The sequence below is a fragment of the Epinephelus moara genome, chromosome 7 (genome assembly GCF_006386435.1).
Source record: "Epinephelus moara isolate mb chromosome 7, YSFRI_EMoa_1.0, whole genome shotgun sequence".
Classification (NCBI taxonomy): domain Eukaryota; kingdom Metazoa; phylum Chordata; class Actinopteri; order Perciformes; family Serranidae; genus Epinephelus; species Epinephelus moara.
The window spans coordinates 20,559,861-20,577,990 of record NC_065512.1 but is presented as its reverse complement, the minus strand read 5'-3'; the positions used below and the strand labels follow the sequence as shown (position 1 = coordinate 20,577,990).

At 39.0% G+C, this 18,130-nt stretch overlaps 3 protein-coding genes and 1 pseudogene across 4 annotated transcripts; all 4 read right to left on the bottom strand.

Annotated features, from left to right (window-relative positions):
* Positions 1–484: 484 nt before the first annotated feature.
* LOC126393314 (claudin-10-like) lies at positions 485–2,425 on the bottom strand. The gene is made up of 5 exons (XM_050049405.1): positions 2,082–2,425; positions 1,812–1,973; positions 1,640–1,721; positions 1,443–1,550; positions 485–1,343 (listed from the first exon to the last, which is right to left on the bottom strand). The coding sequence occupies exons 1-5, from the start codon at positions 2,311–2,313 to the stop codon at positions 1,142–1,144; spliced, it is 786 nt and encodes a 261-aa protein (XP_049905362.1). The 5' UTR covers positions 2,314–2,425; the 3' UTR covers positions 485–1,141.
* A 1,034-nt stretch (positions 2,426–3,459) lies between these two features.
* LOC126393491 (claudin-10-like) lies at positions 3,460–6,171 on the bottom strand (annotated as a pseudogene).
* Positions 6,172–7,772: 1,601 nt separating this feature from the next.
* LOC126393316 (claudin-10) lies at positions 7,773–11,185 on the bottom strand. The gene is made up of 5 exons (XM_050049406.1): positions 10,833–11,185; positions 8,770–8,931; positions 8,587–8,674; positions 8,338–8,445; positions 7,773–8,248 (listed from the first exon to the last, which is right to left on the bottom strand). The coding sequence occupies exons 1-5, from the start codon at positions 11,062–11,064 to the stop codon at positions 8,056–8,058; spliced, it is 783 nt and encodes a 260-aa protein (XP_049905363.1). The 5' UTR covers positions 11,065–11,185; the 3' UTR covers positions 7,773–8,055.
* A 356-nt stretch (positions 11,186–11,541) lies between these two features.
* On the bottom strand, positions 11,542–17,676 carry LOC126393317 (claudin-10-like). 2 transcript variants are annotated; one of them, XM_050049407.1, is made up of 5 exons: positions 17,301–17,676; positions 12,759–12,920; positions 12,605–12,686; positions 12,425–12,529; positions 11,542–12,313 (listed from the first exon to the last, which is right to left on the bottom strand). In XM_050049407.1, exons 1-5 carry the CDS (start codon positions 17,512–17,514, stop codon positions 12,157–12,159), a joined length of 720 nt encoding a protein of 239 aa, XP_049905364.1. In that variant the 5' UTR covers positions 17,515–17,676; the 3' UTR covers positions 11,542–12,156. The 2 variants fall into 2 exon arrangements, with proteins under 2 accessions (XP_049905364.1, XP_049905365.1); XM_050049408.1 differs by lacking the exon at positions 17,301–17,676 and adding an exon at positions 13,547–13,998.
* Positions 17,677–18,130: the final 454 nt, after the last annotated feature.

Sequence of the window (18,130 nt, the reverse complement as noted above, 5' to 3'; positions counted from 1 at the left end):
CTAGCCACAAGGCTAATTTATACAATGTAAAATGCCGTAGGCTTGTGCTAAAAATATTAGCATGTTGTATTTGTGGGGAAAATGTGTCCAGATAAAGACAAATGCTTTGTCTGTGAATGCTGTGAGTTATAGTGAAGCCGATATGTGTACTTCTGTTTGAAATTATCTCTATTAAGCCGTATTTAATGTGTGTTTTGGGTGTGTTTGAAGTCAACTTTACTTTACAGCACTTCACAGAAACCCCGCCACTGACCACTGTTTTGGAGGAGTGACTGCAGAGTGACACAGACACACCACCACACAAGTATAAACACTTAAAACGGCGTAGGCCACGTGCATAGGCTAGCTGTGAATTGAAGATTGCAACCAGCTAAAACTTCTCCCAGCTAGAACCTCTAGAGTGTTCATTGTTCAGGGGGCTTAAACCAGGTATCTGCAGATGTCACTTCCTCTCCAAAATAAACAGACCAGGTGAACAGTAAAAGAGAAGTATAAAATAATCTAAGATATAAAAAAAGTACCCAAGTTAAGTGCAAGTACTTAAAAACTTTACTTAAGTACAGTGCTTGAGTAAATGTATTTACTTAGTTACTGTACTTATTTAACTCACATTAAATAAGTATCACTTCAATCTCGATGGTGGTCCAGGTGGACATAGTTTCAAATCATAAATACATTCTTTCTGCAATGAATCAATATCAACATTTTGTTTTATTGCAAATTTCAAGAACATCTGAAAACATCTCACAGCGTTAAATTACAGCATACAAAATTCAGTTAAATATGTCTGGAGATATGTAGCTTACTTGTTAAGTCAACAAGCATTATCAGTTACTTCTGTCATGTTTCATGTAAAGATAGTCAATTTTTTATTTTCATCTTATAAAAAATATTAACGGCTACAACAAAACATCTAAATAATTAATACCCATTTTGGGACACTTGATGGAGCCACTGTTAACATTACTGGTGACACCAGTGCATTTCCTTCTATGGCAAGTCAGCATAACTGCTGTGGAAAAAAGCCTATTCTAAAAGCTAATATAGAGCTCAAGCAGTAGCAGAACTTGGAAAATAAAACCACCCACACATTCCATGAAGAACAGAAAGAAAAAATATATATTCCACCTTTGAAAAGAGGTCACACATATGCATTTGTTGCCGATGTCTTTGTTGAATCTGTGATCCCTGAGATGCTGCTGCCTCTGCTGCCGCTGCTGCTGCGGGTGGTCCTTGATTTTCTGCTATCAGTGCTCTCTGTACGAGTCAAAGACTCAGTGCTCTTTTTTGTTGGAACAGCTCTGTAGGGATCGGGGTACCTGTACTCAGGGAATCTCTTTGGGCTGTGAAATACACATTCAAGAAATTAATGGTTACATTTTTCTGTAGATAATACAAATGATGAAGGGAAAAAAATCAATGATGCAGTAGCGGCGTTGTACCTTGAGTGGCACCCTTCCTTCCCTGCAAAGATACTGAAAATAAGACCTCCAACAACAAGTAGGGTGGAGCCTCCCCAGCCGATAAAGACGCCAACGCCTATTTCAAACCTGGCAATAAATACAAGAATAGCATAAATATACAATTCTACCTTCATAGAGTAATCACATATGCCATGTCATTTAAAAATTGCACTTACTTCTGAGCTTTGTAGTTGGGGTCTTGAAATTCTGCTCTAATTTTATTTCCATAATAGGAGAAAGCAACCATAGAACACATCCCTAAAACAAAAGGCACACAATCATTTTAAGATGAATCATATTGTGTCTTGCAATGGGACTTCTTTCAAATAAGTCAGAGTAACGTTTTACCTCCAATAAGGTAGTTCATTCCTCCAGCAAAGGTTACTCTTGCATTTGCAACCTCTGATCCCCCAATTTTAGTACACTTCATTCCCACTAAGACTAGAATGGATCCAAAGAAAGCCAGGATAATAGAGATGATGATGAGAGCACGGCACATGTGAATGTCCCCTGTCCAAGGACAGCAAAACAGTGTTACGTATGAAGAAGCAGTAAGAAATATTATGGATTTTTTTTCTATTTATTGTCATGCCTCGTACTGAAATACATCAAACTTACAATTCAGTGCAAGCATTGATGGAATTCCCTTGCAGTCAGATACTCCAGTTGAATCAGATATACAATCCTTCCAAAGATTGGTGAAGTAGTTTGAAGTGGTTAAGACTATGCTGTCAACCTCAGACCATGTCCAGATCTCTGTGGGCATGGTAGAACACACCAGGATCCATCCAGACACACAGACCACAAAGCAGCCGATCTCCATGTACATCACCACAGTCCTGTAACTCATGCTTGCCTTCAAGTTGAGCCTCGGGACAGAGACAAGGCAAATCTAAGCAATGGCACAGCAGCTTCCGAACACAAACTGCAAGACACCTGTTTGTCCTGTGTTGCCAGGAACACACACTGACGCGCACACAGGAGGCGAAACTTGGTTTGTGTACATCATCACATGTTTTGCCTTGAATTGTGATGCCACCCTTTTGTGACGGTCACTTTGGTAATGTGTTTGTTGTTGGTAGTGCATGTGATCCTACCAGTATGGGTTCAGGTTTACGTAAAATTTAGGTCTTACTACACATGTTGTGATAAAAATTCGAAAATTGTAAACAAGGCAGTGGCATGAAACTAGGACAATAGTCCCACTTCCCACTGTCATGCTAACACTCTCTTTTCTCTTAATTTTATACAGAGTATGACCTGTCTTGCTAAAACAAAACATGACAACAGCGTTATCAGAACAACAAGAACAAAATTACAGTATTTACAGTATGCAATATGTTGATTGTCAGGAAACAGTTTTGGTTATATTATGTCATGTTGTGTTTGCCAGTTTGTGTTAAAATAAAATTATTTGGGTAAAAAGGCTTTGAGCTACTATACAAACACATCTTTTAATTATCTTTCTGAGATTTTTAATTGGTGAGAGCTTTGAGATTTTGAAGCTGCTGCAGGTCTTGTGTTCATATAAGATCGAAACTGCTTGAGGGGTTTGTAACATCTGGTGTGACAGGTTTTCCCCATGTGCATACCTCCTCTATAGGCATATACCACTTTACTGTAAGACTAAAACATATATAACGTATATTGTAATAATGTGGTATGAACTTTGCAACAGGAAAAAGGGTGAAGCTAGATGAACTTGAATACCTGTCGGGGCAAATTACTCAGTAGACTGTCAGAGCATAAAACACAGCCCCTAAAAGGATGGGAAATAAACAGTTCACTGTAAACACGTTCACTGTAAATATTGTTGGTTGATAGTTAGAAATCATGAAGGCAAAACATTTCATTCGTTCACAGTTCATCTACTGACTTGCTGCCAGCAATGTGCAAGAAGACGTTTGTCCTTGGTTTTATAAGCTCCACCAATATAAGTGCACTCCATCCGAACAAAGCAAAGTACTACACCAAAGAATACAAGTAATTCTCACACTCACTGGGTGGACACTGTGACAGGCAGAAAGGAGTTCAGTTAAGGAACAAATTGTGCTTCTAGGACTGCGTTTAATGTCTCTCAGACAGAAAAGAAGCTTCAAAGTACACACATAGAACCTATATAATTTTACATTGGAAAACAAATAATATACAAAAATCATATTTACATTGGAATGAAATAAAAAACTGAATAAAACAATACATACAGTGTCCTATATAGAAACGTGTACAGGTTACCGTCAATTAAAGGTGCAACCAACAAAAGAAATGAAAATATTGCATACATAACTGATACATACGTCTAAAATAAATGATGCAGAAATCCGATCAGAAAGGCCCATTTGGACAGAATTAGATTTTGCTGTTCACACCTCTTACATATATGCTGCATCCTGGAGGCGTTGCTGTAGTCTGGAGGTGGTCTTTGGTTTACAAACTTTGACTGCTTTCTAGGGAAGGGGGAGTTTGAGATTGTGAATGAGCACCTCTGTAGATGTATTTGTCCTGACTGTTGCTGCAAAGTGACAAAACACAGATTCATCCTCATAAATCACACGCCTATACAGCTTAACAAAATAAGTTCATACAGTTGGTTGTCCTATCTACAACATGTATCGTATGTATAATGTAAACATAGTATGCATTACTCAAACGAACCATTTGGTAAAACAACCTGCGTTGGAGAAGCAGAGCATGCTGCCTCCGACAATACTGAGGAAAGAACCTGACCAGCCAATAAAGAGAGCAACTCCAAAGTCAAACCTACAGACAAAGACCAGAATTTAATGATAATTTTTCTGGATTGGTTGAGTCACATTAAAACACCAGTCACACAGTTCTTACTTAATTTCCACAAACGCTGGGTCGAAAAACTCTGTTGTTATCTTGTGTGCGTAGAGGGAGCATGCTGACATTGAGCAGAGTCCTGAGAAGAACAAGAAAAAAATGTGTTTAATCTGATTAAGACAAGTACACAGATAGTCCACTTTACTTACCATCAAACATAAAAGTTACACCAGCACAGCAGACAATCCTGGCTTTGGTTCTGTCACTTCCTCCGATTTTGGTGCATTTCATTCCAATAAGAGCAAAACTAGAACCAAAAAAGCCCAGACAGATGGCTGTGATCATCAGCGCCCTGCATGCCTGGAGGTTACCTGCAAACATACACAACTTATATTGACTCAAAAGAGTGTTACTCTTTGTGGCTCCATTTTGTGGTTTGCATTCTCTGTACTCACACACCACAAGGTCAGTGGGTTACACATAAATCAAAAAATACAATTTGTTATAAGTAATTGTTTTCAGATCAGGCACTTTGTGGTAGTGTAGTGTCTGTCTTGGTACTTCCTATTCAGATGGGATTTGAGGCAAATATTGCCACCCCTGAAACTAGTCAGCCATGGGAGAAACAGCCTGAGGCTCCCAGTAAATCTCCTTTATAGGTTTCAAGTTCCAGAAACAAAGGCTAAACACTGACATACATGGAGGTAAATGGGTAGTTTCTTGAAGACTTGCATGATGTCCTAGGATAGCTGAGTAGCAATCATCCATCCATCCATTTTCATAACCACTTATCTTCTTGAGGGTCGCGGGGAGGCTGGAGCCTATCCCAGCTAACATTGGGCGGGAGGCAGGGTACACCCTGGACAGGTCGCCAGACTATCACAGGGCTGACACATAGAGACAGACAACCATTCACACCTACGGGCAGTTTAGAGTCACCAATTAACCTATCCCCAACCTGCCTGTCTTTGGACTGTGGAAGGAAGCCGGAGTACCTGGAGAAAACCTATACTGACACAGGGAGAACATGCAAACTCCACACAGAAGGGCTTCCTCCTGGGATTGAAAATTAGATGTGGAAGGAGCTGAGGTGAAACACTTCTAAGGCACATGGAAACTAGGGATTAATCAGCCTTAGTCTAAATATAAAAAAGTAGGTGAAAAGAGAAATTACAAGTAGCCTTTCAGACATTAACATCTGCTCTTTTAAAGGGGAACAAATTCATATTGTTATGATCTGAAACAGCCCAAAAATATTGTAAAAAAATGAACAACTCTCTCCCAAATCCAATAACTAGAGTGCTAAAACTCAAACTTGTGATGTTGTCAAGTATAAAGCCTGGAGCTGCTCCACAGACAATGAATTGGGAAAGAAGTTATAGATGACACTGAGAGCATCCAGGAGAATGTTCTGAGTATATGGGCACTTTTTCTGTTTTAGCAATGAGAACACTACAATAGAAAACAAAAAGTTTTACTTGATAACATCATCAGTTTGAGACTTACTTCTTTGGTTTATGGCTTTGAGAGGGAGTAGCTCATGTTCCCAAATACTGATTGAACTTCCCCAGGCCATGGAAGTAACACACTGGAATTCTCAATTTAGGTGGTGTTCCCCTTTAACCATAAACAATCACAAAACAGAAAACATATTTGACACAGCTGACCACAGTCAACAAACAAAGATGCAATGAGAACAGAAAAAGAGCTGACCATCCAATGCTAGCATTGAGGGAAAGTTTTTGCAGTCAGAGGATCCAATAAAATCAGTGACACAGATCTTCCACAGATTGGAAAACTGAACGTTTGTGCTGATGACCACTCCATCAAGTGTAGCCACCTTCCAATAGTCCGTTGGCAAAGTTGAAGACACTAGAATCCACCCTGACGTGGTAAAAATAAAGGCCAAGATCTCCATACACATTTGGATCATTCTGCCGAGAGGACTTCTTAAACTGCTGGATCAAAACCTGATGAATGATTCCTTGGCTAGAGAGTCTTGATGAGGATGTAGAGGGAGGAGCTCAGGGCAGAACCCAACAATTGGCCATTGGTTATTGATATAATCTTCCACCCCCTCATCCTGCACACATCACTGTAACCCTCATTCATAGACGATGGGGACTAAGGAGGCTGAACGTTCTGAATATTTTGAATTAAGTCAACTGCAAGTGTGTGTAATGAATGTGTATCTTTGTGTTTGTGTGTATATACACTGTGAGAGTATGAAGTCTAATACTCAAGTTATTTCAATAATAAGTAAAAAATAATAATACCAAAATGTTAAAGTACTTGGTTAAGATTTTTTTTTTTCAAATTTTTACCGAAGTAAATGCACTTATGTATCAAACACATAACATTTATTCACAAATTGTTAATGTATTAACTTGTAAAAAGTTGTCAGTGTTTTTTTTCATACATTAAACTAATAATATATCCTTTAGTATTTTATGTGTAGTATTATTGAATCCAAAAGGAGAACACCCGCACACTGTTTGCACTTGCAGAAAAAGGTTACATTTATTTATCATGGACCTTCATCTACCTGATGAAGGTCCATGACCGGGTTCATTGTTTGCCACACTTATGTACCTGTTTAAGACTATTTTGGTGTGCACAGGACTTTTCTGATGTGTAGTATTAACCAATGATAAATTCTAAGGTGTTGCCACTATTTTGTCCACCCACACCACAAACTATGGCCTCAAACATTTGGAAAGTGTAATATATGATAGGGTGACTCAGGACCTTTTATATAGCCTCAACAAAAAAATGCACATTTGCAAGAATTGTTTTGGCAGTCGTGTTATTTATAAAACAGCACACATGAACATGGACACACACACACACACACACACACACACACACACACACTCACAAATTAGGCTGTATGTGTATTGTGTACACAGAGTAGCCTATCCCAGCTGACACTGGGTGAGAGGCGGAGTATACTCTGGACAGGTCGCCAGACTATCGCAGGGCTGACACATAGAGACAGGCAACCATTCACACTCACATTCACACCTACGGACAGTTAGAGTCACCAATTAACCTGCATGTCTTTGGACTGTGGGAGGAAGCTGGAGTACCCAGAGAAAACCCCCACTGACACGGGGAGAACATGCAAACTCCGCACAGAAGGGCTTCCTCCTTGGATTGAACCAGGAACCCTCTTGCTGTGAGGTGACAGTGCTAACCACTAAACCACCGTGCTGCCCCAAAGAGAAACAGAGTCCCGAAAAATGAAGAAATGACAGAAGTCCACTTCAGGTCAAGTCAGATGTCCTTTACTGAGTTTTTTACCGATTAATGCAGGAGACTTGTGATTGGTGCAGCGAGTCAAAAAGAGTGAGTGGGCTGAAAGGACGGATGCCTTGGTATAAACTGTAAACAGGTGTAGTTCACCCCTTACTGGTGCTTTGAAAAATATGCATTTTCTTTTTGTCTTATTAGTGCAGGTTAAGTGTCTGTAAAACCCATTTCTGAATTCACCCCATCTTCAATAAAGACAACAACCAGAGTGACATAATTCTCATTATATAAAGTTCTTTTTATTATATATTCATTTACAGACATTCTCAATTGTAATATGTGCTTTGGTTGAATCACAACAAATGATGAGTAAACACAAGACAGTGTATTTTAGCAGTATGGCCCGTTTTACCAAAACAAAACATGACGAGACCAAGAAAAAGACAACATCAATAAAATATGAGAATTGGTGCAAGAGAGGGTTTTTGTCTTCTGATGTACAGTAAGCGATAAGCTGATTGTTGGATCTATGCATGAAAAAAGGGGCTCTGAGCTGCTACACAAATGCATCTCTGTCTGAGAATTTTGTCGGTGTTGTCTGCGAGAGTTTTGAGATCTTGGAGCTGTAGGATGGTCCTGAGCTCATATAAGATCCATACTGCCCGGGTCGGTAGTATCCGCTGTACAGGGTTCTTCCTCTGGTGCGAGGGACCATGTATGTGCCTCCTCCATAGGCGTATACCACTTGCCTGTAAAACCAAAACATCACCAAAGTTAATAATGCGGTGTGGACTCAGCAGTTACAGGAAAAAGGGTGAAGGTGGATGAATGTGAGTACCTTTCAGGGCAAATGACTGTGCAGACTGTGGCAGCATAAAACATAGCTCCCAGAATGATTAAAAAACATCCCACCAGTCCTAGAAATATGGGAGGTCCTAGGTCATACCTGGAATTATTGAAATGTAGGAAAAACAAGTCAGGATACATTGTATACATCAGATTTTGTGTGATATTTTACTGTGGAATTAAAGTTGGGAACGTCTACAATTTAAACTATGGTGATGTGGGTCAGTGTGACGAAAGGTACCGTAAGACTCCCAGTCCAACGCTGGGAGCAAACGTTGTTCTGGCAATCCTGTTGATGTATAAGCAATAGGCAGACACATCCGACACACCTGTATGTAGAGGTGTTGTTGATATAAAAAAAAATAAGGGCAAAACATTTCTGTCATTTACTGCACAAACACAAATGCTTGTGTTTTATACTCACTGCCAGCGATATGAAATACTGCCCCAGAGAGAAGCAGTTTGTCCTTTGTTTTATCACCTCCACCGATGAAAGTGCACTCCATCCCAACAAAGCACAGCACCACGGCGAAGAATCCAAGAGTTAACCCGCACATCAGCAGTCCTCGTACTCCCTGAATGAAAGCTGTGAGCAACACAAAGAAAGAGTTCAGGCAAGAAACACAATGAGAATGTATTCAACAGAAAACGTTCAGTTTCTCTCAGTACAGAAAGTAAGTGAGGAGATTAAAATCAAATGTCTCTGAAGGACATCTAAAGCTATACTGTAGATGGTGAGTTGCATCTTACAATCTAATGCCATAGTCCACCTTGACAAACACCTGTCACCTGACAAAATTATAACAAAGATTTAACAAACATTTTGTTATGTATGTTATGAGCATTTATGATTCAGAAATTTTACAGAAGCTCTATGGAGCTGGAAAAGTTACATAAAGTTTTGGCATCTAAAATCAAATTTTTCATAGCAAAAGGAAACACTGGCACCGAAAAAAAATCCATTGAAAAATAAAATATTGGCATTTAAAATATACTGTGTCTTGCATTCTGATTTGTTTTTCAATGACAATCGTATATATTTTTTTTTCTTTTATTTTTAGTAATGTTTTTACTGTCAGGAGCTGTAGGTTGTTTTTTTCTGCCTTTGCCCCTCCCCCTTTCTTCAAACTCCTCCCCTCCATTGTTTGTAATTTAAAAAAAAAAAAAACTGTCATGGTAAAAACAAAAAACAAAAAGACAGAAAGAAAGAGTGACATGAAGAAAAAAATTCTTAAGATTGTCATTGAAAAACACATCAGAAAGCAAAAAATACCAAAATAAAATTATTGTTAATGCCTGTGTTTTGTTTTTCAGTGCCAATGTTTCCTTTATAAATTCGAAATTTTATTTGTGATGCCAGTACTTACTGTCACTGTTCTAGCGCTATAAATATGGAAGTATGTATAAAGTTTAATTTTCAGTCAGGATCAAATACAGTTTAAGAATAATTAAAGTCAAATTCACAAAACTACATTCACTTTTAAGTTAATTTAAATTTATCTGCAAACTAATAAATTCAATTTAAAAGTATACCACTCAGATTCAATGCAATTATTAAAGGTCAGCAATAAAAATTCAAATTATGTAACACATATTACTGCCGATAGTAACCTAAGTGTCACTGTAAACATTTATTCATAACTGTGCTATGCCCTGCTTTGATCAACATGTTCCTATAATTGCAAATCTTTATTTTTTTTTTTCAGAGTTAAATTCTAGAGCAGGGGTAGGCAACATTTTTAGGCCTTTTACTTTTATTACAGAAGAGTTGTAGAGTGACAGGAAAGGGAAAGTGAATGGGGATGCAAAGGGCCACAGGTCGGAATCAAACTCCGGCCACTGCTGAGGACTAGAGGTCACCTAGCTCCCTGTGGCTTCTTCTTTTTTTTACATTTTAAATTTACATTTTACATTTACATGTACATTTCTTTTCTTCTCATTTTAGACCTAAAGTAATTCTAACATTCTCCAGTTGTAAAACTGTGTAATTTATACACTGAATAAAGAGACTGTTTCAACATATCGTCAACAAAAATGTGCGTCATACAGCCAGCATTACAGCCTAACATCTTTTCTCTAAATTCTGCCAAACCTTAGCAGTGGTGGCTAGTATTGAGTCTCCCTATCATGGCTAGCTATGGATTCTAAAACCAAGAACAGGAAAAGTCTAATAAAGAATTTAATAGTGTGTTGAAAGATTTATTTGCTTTCACCACCAAGGCTGCAAAGTTAAAGTACCAAATAATCATCAATAGCACCCTGCAGGGTGGCCATCTTTGGGTTAAAACAACGATGGATGCTTATTTAGACCTATTACTAATGCTGATAGATTCATTTAGACTAATAACAACCAGACAGATGTTCTTTTTTGGCCATAAACAGCTTTTGATAGCAAAGCTTGCCGACCCCTGGACTAGAGAAACAGAGATAGTATTAGAAACATCATTGCTGAGGTAGGCCTACGTACAATATGGCTGAAGCACTTACGGGTGACAGTCCAGAGTACGGGGAAGTCTCTACAGTTGGTGACAGCCGTGGAATCAGTGAAACAATCCTTCCACAGGTTGGACCAGTACCAGGCCACTTTGATGATAAAGGAGCCTCCTTGTCCTCCTAACTGAGTGATCCTCCAATAGTCCATGGCCATGGTGCACAGCACAAACAGCCATCCCAGTGATGTAATCAAGAAGCCGAGTATTTGGATCAGACGTTTCCTCATTTTAAAATCATTAAATTAAACCAGATGGCGTCCACTCAGGTGGCCAGAAGCACAAAACTCACTAAATGTCTGCCCGAGCAGGGTGCTGAGTCGTTTCCTGTTTCAAGTCGGGATGACATTATGTTTGTGTCGTGTGCTTATGTTGATGGGGGCTCTGTACGTTTTGTGAGATGTTTACTGTAAACTTTCTGGAGTCTGCCACCTGCTTGAGCTAATGCAATCTGACTCAAGTTACTTTTTCAGGTTTATATCCTTTTTGCCACTCATGAGTGTGTAGCAAAAATACATTTAATATGTATTTACAGTAAGAAGTCGACGCTTATCACCACCTTAAAATGTTTGAATATTTGTCTGTCACACAAACATATTAACAGGATATGACACAAAGTGCAAACTGCTGCCCTCTTCAGACCTGCTGCAATCACTGACGTGCAGATATGACATCTGCTGGCAAAACAACAAACTCACTGCCGAAACTCAGTTTTATCTGTTTTATTTCTACTCATACACTCCTCTTAAAAAACAGAGCCTTACATACAAGTTTGAGTTTCCAAAGTAGTTAATGGTTATGCAATGGAAAACAAGAGCATCTGTGTTGGACACAGTTTTAAGTACTGTCATTACAGATTAACAACATGTGCAGGTTACTTGTGTTAAAGAATACAACCAACAAAGAAAATGTCTTACACAACATTTCACACTACCACATAAAAAAAATAGAAAATGATGCAAAAATTATATTACAACGATCCAGAAACCAAGTGTTTATGATTTTGCTGTTTAATTACAATACTAATCCTATCATTAAATGCACAGTTATATGTACAACGGCCAAATACACACGTTGTCTGCTGTATAGAAAATAGAAATTCCCCAATATCAGAGAGTAAACTGCATTACACAACTTCAAATTTGGACACCTGGATGAAACGCTTAAATATTCTCAGTGAGTCACAAATTAATAACAGCAAATTCTGTCGCTTTTAGACAGAACCAACCACGTTGCATCTGGCACGCTGTATCTTTAACACTTAGTAGAGCTTTTAAGACTCACCAGTGGCTTTGACTAAAAGTGTTTTATATTCACATCCCTCACACATAAGCATTCTTATCAAAGTGCTGCATCCTGGAGGAGTTGCTGTAGTCTGGAGGCGGCCTCTGGTTGACAGACTGAGCCTGCCCTCTCGGGAAGGAGGAGATATGGGAATGTGAGGCAGCACCTTTGTAGATATACTTTGCCTGACTGTGGCTGGAAAGAGACAGGACACAGATTCGTCTTCATAAATCAAACACCTATGTGACTTAACAGAATTCATACGTGCATCTGTGTCTAAACATAGTATGTGTTACTCAAACGAACCTTTCGCTGGAGGAACCTGCGATGGAGAAGCAGAGTATGGTGCCTCCGAGGATACAGAGGATGGAACCTGCCCAGCCGATAAAGAGCGCAGCTCCCAGTTCATACCTGCAGACAGACACCAGTATTTAAGGATATTTTTTTCACATCAAAAAACTGGCTACACAGTCAAACAGTTCTTACTTCTGTGCCACATATGTTGGGTTGAAAAACTCCGCTGTTATCTGGTGTGCGTAGAGGGAGCATGCTGAGAGTGAGCAGATGCCTGAGAACAACAAGAAAAAGAACTTTAGTTAGATTACACAAGATATGACGCAGACAAATCCACTATACTTACCACTAAGTAGGAATTCCACACCAGCAATGCAGACAATTCTGGCTTTGGTTCTGTCACTTCCTCCGATTTTGGTGCATTTCATTCCAATGAGAGCAGAAATCGAACCAAAAAAGCCCAGACAGATGGCTGTAATCATCAGCGCCCTGCATGCCTGGATGTAACCTGCAAACATAAAACAGCGGTCAACTTAAATGGACTCACAGGAGTGTTACTTCCTGTGGCTCCATTCTGTGGTTTTGCATTCTGTGTACTCACACATCTGCACGTCACAAGGTCAGTGGGTTATTGACCTTGTGACCACTTTACACATAAAGCAAGAAATTCAATTTGTCACAAGTAACCCTAATGTGTTTTTAGGCACTTCGTCAGAGTTTGTTGACTTTGTTAGTATAAAATGTCCCATCCATATGGGATTTTGAGGCAAATATTACCTTGGAAGTTAACCCCTGAAACTAGTCAGCCATGGGTGAAACTGCCTGAGGGTCCCAGTAAATCACCTCTATAGGTCTCAAGCTCAGAAGACAAAGGCTAAACATTGACATATATGGAGGTAAATGAGTTGTTCCTTGACCAGTTCCTTGAATTAGGCCTGAGGATATCTATTAGCCCTGGGTAGTAATGAGCTTCAACTTGAATTTTCTAGCGAAGTGCAGACAGAGAAGGAGCTTCCTACAAGGAGACAATCCTTTCAGGCATTAACAAACAGAAAACAGAAAGCAAATTCAACATGATTGACCGAAAAAGGCGGAAAAAGCAAGAATCCAATAAGAAGGGAACAACCAGCTGACCCTTCAATGCCAGCATCGAGGGAAAGTCTTTGCAGTTGGAGACTCCGGTTGAATCCGTGACGCAGGTCTTCCACAGATTGGACCAGTAGGTCGCTGTGGTGATGACCGTCCCATCAAGCGAAGACACCTTCCAGTAGTCCGTCGGCAAGGTAGAAGACACCAGCACCCACCCCGAGGTGCTTAAAACAAAGGCCAGGATCTCCTGAAGCATGCTGCTCAGCCTTGCAGAGAGGACACCTCCACGCAACCGTGTGACGGCCAATTACAGTATGTTGCTGGTGAGACCTGAGATCTATTAATGGTTCCCTGGCTAGTTAGGCTTGTTCAAATGTAGCTGTGCTCTGCGCCGGTAAGTTCAATGGATAGGCTGTGATTGATAGTTAATGTGTTGTAGACTGTTATATTCTGTAGGGAGGAGTTTGGCCTTTAACATCAACGAGTGGCCAATGGTCTATTATGGCGTCTTCCCCCCCTCATCCTGTACACGTCACTGTGACTCAGAGTCATACATGATGGAGATGGAGGGGGCAGACAGTTTTGGATGTAGTAAGTATAATGACATCAGTGATTGCATTTTATAATCAAAGCAACTGTATGCACAGGTAGGCATTCGTTGCTCTGTGTTTGTATGTGCATATTTTGAGTTAGCATATGTATCCTGTGATGGGCAGGAAGTCCAACAATCAAATTACAAAATGTTTGTTTAAATCTCATCTATGGATTTATTTGTGAGTCAACCAAACAAACAAAAAGAAATGTCTGGAGAAACCAAAGATAGTGAGAAGACACTTGTGATACAGTACAGTAAATATCACCTTCTACCTTTCACCTTGCGCTGCTGCCTATGATTAATGCTCAACAAGAGTGCTGCAACTTCCCCTCAGACCTAAAATAGCAGGATTTTGATAACTTATTAACAGCATGTCACTCACTCTGATGTCACAGCATGCAGACGAGACAAACTCTCTGTTACATTGCAGAGAAATCTGTTAATGAATTTAGAAAAGGATAATTAAAATTACATTTGGGGTGTCACAGATAAACAGCAAACAAGAGGAAAAGCCAAATATGGAATTCATTAAGCTTATTAAGCTTTTATAATGTGAATTAGAGCCCCATTTGGTGGATGTGTACTGTTTCTGTAAACACACTGCTGCCACCTTCAGATGGAGCAAAGCACTCAGCTATTGTTCTCTTAAGAAATATGCCGTTTCAATAAGGATCATGTAGATGATGATTGTAGATATGGAAGAAGGCTGTTCCAAAGAGACACCCCTCAGTATTTTACTGAATATTGATTAAGAGAAGTCCAACGATACGGAAGATAAAGGTCCTTAGAGTGTGTTGTGGAATATGAATGAATGTCTGAGGAAGACTTAAAAAAGTTCTGAAAACGCTCTGCAAGTCATGAGTGAGATGTACATATTTATACATGAATATACAAGTCTTGGAGTTAACATTAAAAATTAATAAAAGTTGATCATCTCTAAAGAGAGAATCAGATGATTCGCATTTTATTTTAGGAAAGTTGGCCACTCTCAAAAATTTATTTTGAATTAGAAAAATCTTAGGGGGTAAGAGGGTACATTAAGCTATAGTAAAGTTAGAATACAGGAATGATCGACCAGTAAATGAACTCTACTTAGGATACCAACTGACCTCATAGTCTTTTTACGGACAAGTTCAATATGGTATTTCCAAGTTCCAGTTAGTTTTTCGTCTACTATGACCCCTAGAAATTCAACGTGAGGAGCTTGAGTTATTTCGATGTTGTCTATGAAAATTTGGCTTTATCTTTGTTATATTTTTTATTTTTGTTACAAAATATCATGAAGTTCGATTTTGAGAGTTTGTTCATCTGATACCATTTAAAAATTGATGGTAGCTCTTAATTTGCTTCTCGAATGTGTGTGCTGAAATTTTCATGTGAAGACACCAGACATGTATCATCAGCAAAGTAAAAAAGGCAGTACATTTTTGCAGACCCTAGGCAGGCCATTTATGTAGATCAAGAACAAAAGAGGTCCAAGAATGGAGCCCTGAGGTACTCCATGAAGTAACTTAGCTCTATTTGCTCTATTTTTAAAATGTCCCTGAATAAGGTGAATTCACACAAAAATTAAGTGAACTGGATTTTATCTTCCTATTCAGTTTTAAACACTGAGGTGGGTTGAAATATGTTCTGCAAAGGGGGAAAAAAACTCTAATTAACAGCGAGTCAGTTTTTTGCATTTCACATAAAACAACCAGCCACATACTGTAACCATAGACCCAGGTGCCAACAATGCTATCTTTGCCTTAATCCTAACCGCCTCTGACCTCAGCATGTCAACGTGACAAGCACAAGCCAATCACAGCACGCGGTGGGATCCATAATAATGTGTTGTTGGAGTGGGTGTAAATAGCCGAATAGCTGCAGTGTAGCTATTCTCACCTGTGTGCAAACAGACACTCCAAATTGATATGATTAATAAATACAATACTGGAAAATGTTGTGCACATCAAACAATATGTAATTATGATAATAATAATCATAAAGCATTTCATTTAGAGGTGCCTGTCAAATCACTCAAGGACACCTTACAAGAGACAGTTAAAAAACAAGCAGCACTGTATCCATAGATCATACAATCAAACAATTCCTTTATATACAATAAAAGTTAATAAAATGACTAGACAAAAATCATAATTATAAATATTAGGTATAAAATCATCATCAGTGCAAGTCTCAATAGACAATAGGAATGTATTTTCTTCAGTATTAAGTAAATAATGCAACTTGGTTACATAAAATATGGGTCAGAAAGGGTTCTCAAAATATCATACTTTCAATTTGATTTAGTCTAACTAGTATTTTCTCCCTGACTGAACCATTACTGACTTCAACAGGTTTTTGTTTATTTCCTCCACAGTGCACTCTGTGACTCACACACTCTCAGTTTGACATTTCCAGCAAAGGATTACACATTTGCCACAGCTAACGCATGATCCATAATCTGGGACATAAATTATTATTCACCGTTTTTTTCAGCGTGAATTTGATTTTTGCTATAATACTGAAACAGTATTTGTCATTATATTCATTTGTGTCAACAAATATGACCATAGGAAAAGATTATGATAAAAGGCTGCTATGGAATCAGATTGAAAAGAGAACTTTCATTAAAAAAAGAAAGAAAAGTGACACAATCTGAGGCTCGAGATGAAAATCTGGGGCAGTTTTAGAACAAAGATAATCTCTATTTTTCACTGACCTCTTGACAAAATGCTATCAGACTGATTCCCATGTGAGGGATACTTAATGACAAACGTGTAAAGATTGCTTTGCAAAATATATCACTTAAAAATGACATCTTTCGTAGCATTTCAACTCAAATTGCAAAAGTGGTAACTTGAACTATAGGAAAGATTATTAGAGCATCTACTGCACCTGAAAATGTATGCACTGAATTTTGAAGTTTGAGTTTTGAAAGAATTTTGGCAGCGTTTTGGCGGCAGTTTAATACATCACAGATACAAGCTTGTGAAACCAAGGTGATACATTTGTTTCTGTGGTGAAGAATATTTAGGTTTCAGTGTGTAAGAGCATTTCTTAAAGCACCTCCACAGTATACACACAATACCTTGCCATACGTGAGCACATAGATTATGTTCACACACTTGATTTGTTTCCAACCACTATAAGACAAATGCGTCATGCAGCAGTGTGAGAACAGACTTGTTATGTGGTCACTGTGACACCCCATTATCTTACCTGCCAGCTGAAAGATGGTATGATGTGGTCTGCAGTGCACAGCTCCAATAGCATTCCCAGCACAGTTCTTCCACAGACCCTGGAGCACCCAGGTCACTGTGATGACCGAGGATGCCCGACTGGTCTGCCTCCATTCGTTGGACACTGTGGCACCAATAGTGGCACCGAGCCCGCCCAGGCCGCAGAGAAAAGCCAGAATCTGCAAGACTGACATTTGGAGGTTCTAAGCTACGTACAGTCTTTTAGCAAATTCAAGAAAATGAGGAGAAAATAAAAATCGCCGCAGGAATGCAAATTACACTGTGGACATGTGTTTCATTGAGATGATTTACAGACAGGACATCTCGCCTGCCTCTCTAGCGGCGAGGGATGGACACAGCTGTCTGAAGGGGGGAAATAGCAGGACGGAAGCATAAGCTGGCAGTTAGTCATTAAGTTTTGGCAATGCAAGTTTTGTTCAGCAAATAAGGTCAAGTGTCATATTAGCATAAAAAAATAAAGGAGTAATCAGTAAACCTCAAAGAAGAAGCAATGTGACAAAGTCCAGTTACTGGTTCATCTATTCCTGCACACAGTATTAGCAAGTGAATGACTAATGACTGCCAGGTCATATGTGAACATGTATGTTGTTTTTCATGTTCTATGCTCTCCATGAGAGGGTGAAGTGTCCGTGTTTACCTAAAACTATAAAAAATATAGAACAGATGGTGGTATCAGGGCTTAACCAGCTGTAATGTGAATTTCTATAGAGTTGTTGTCATTCCTGAACCTAAGACTGCATCTTAAGAAATGCAAATCTGGCAATTATTATTTTTTTGTGTTATTTTGTG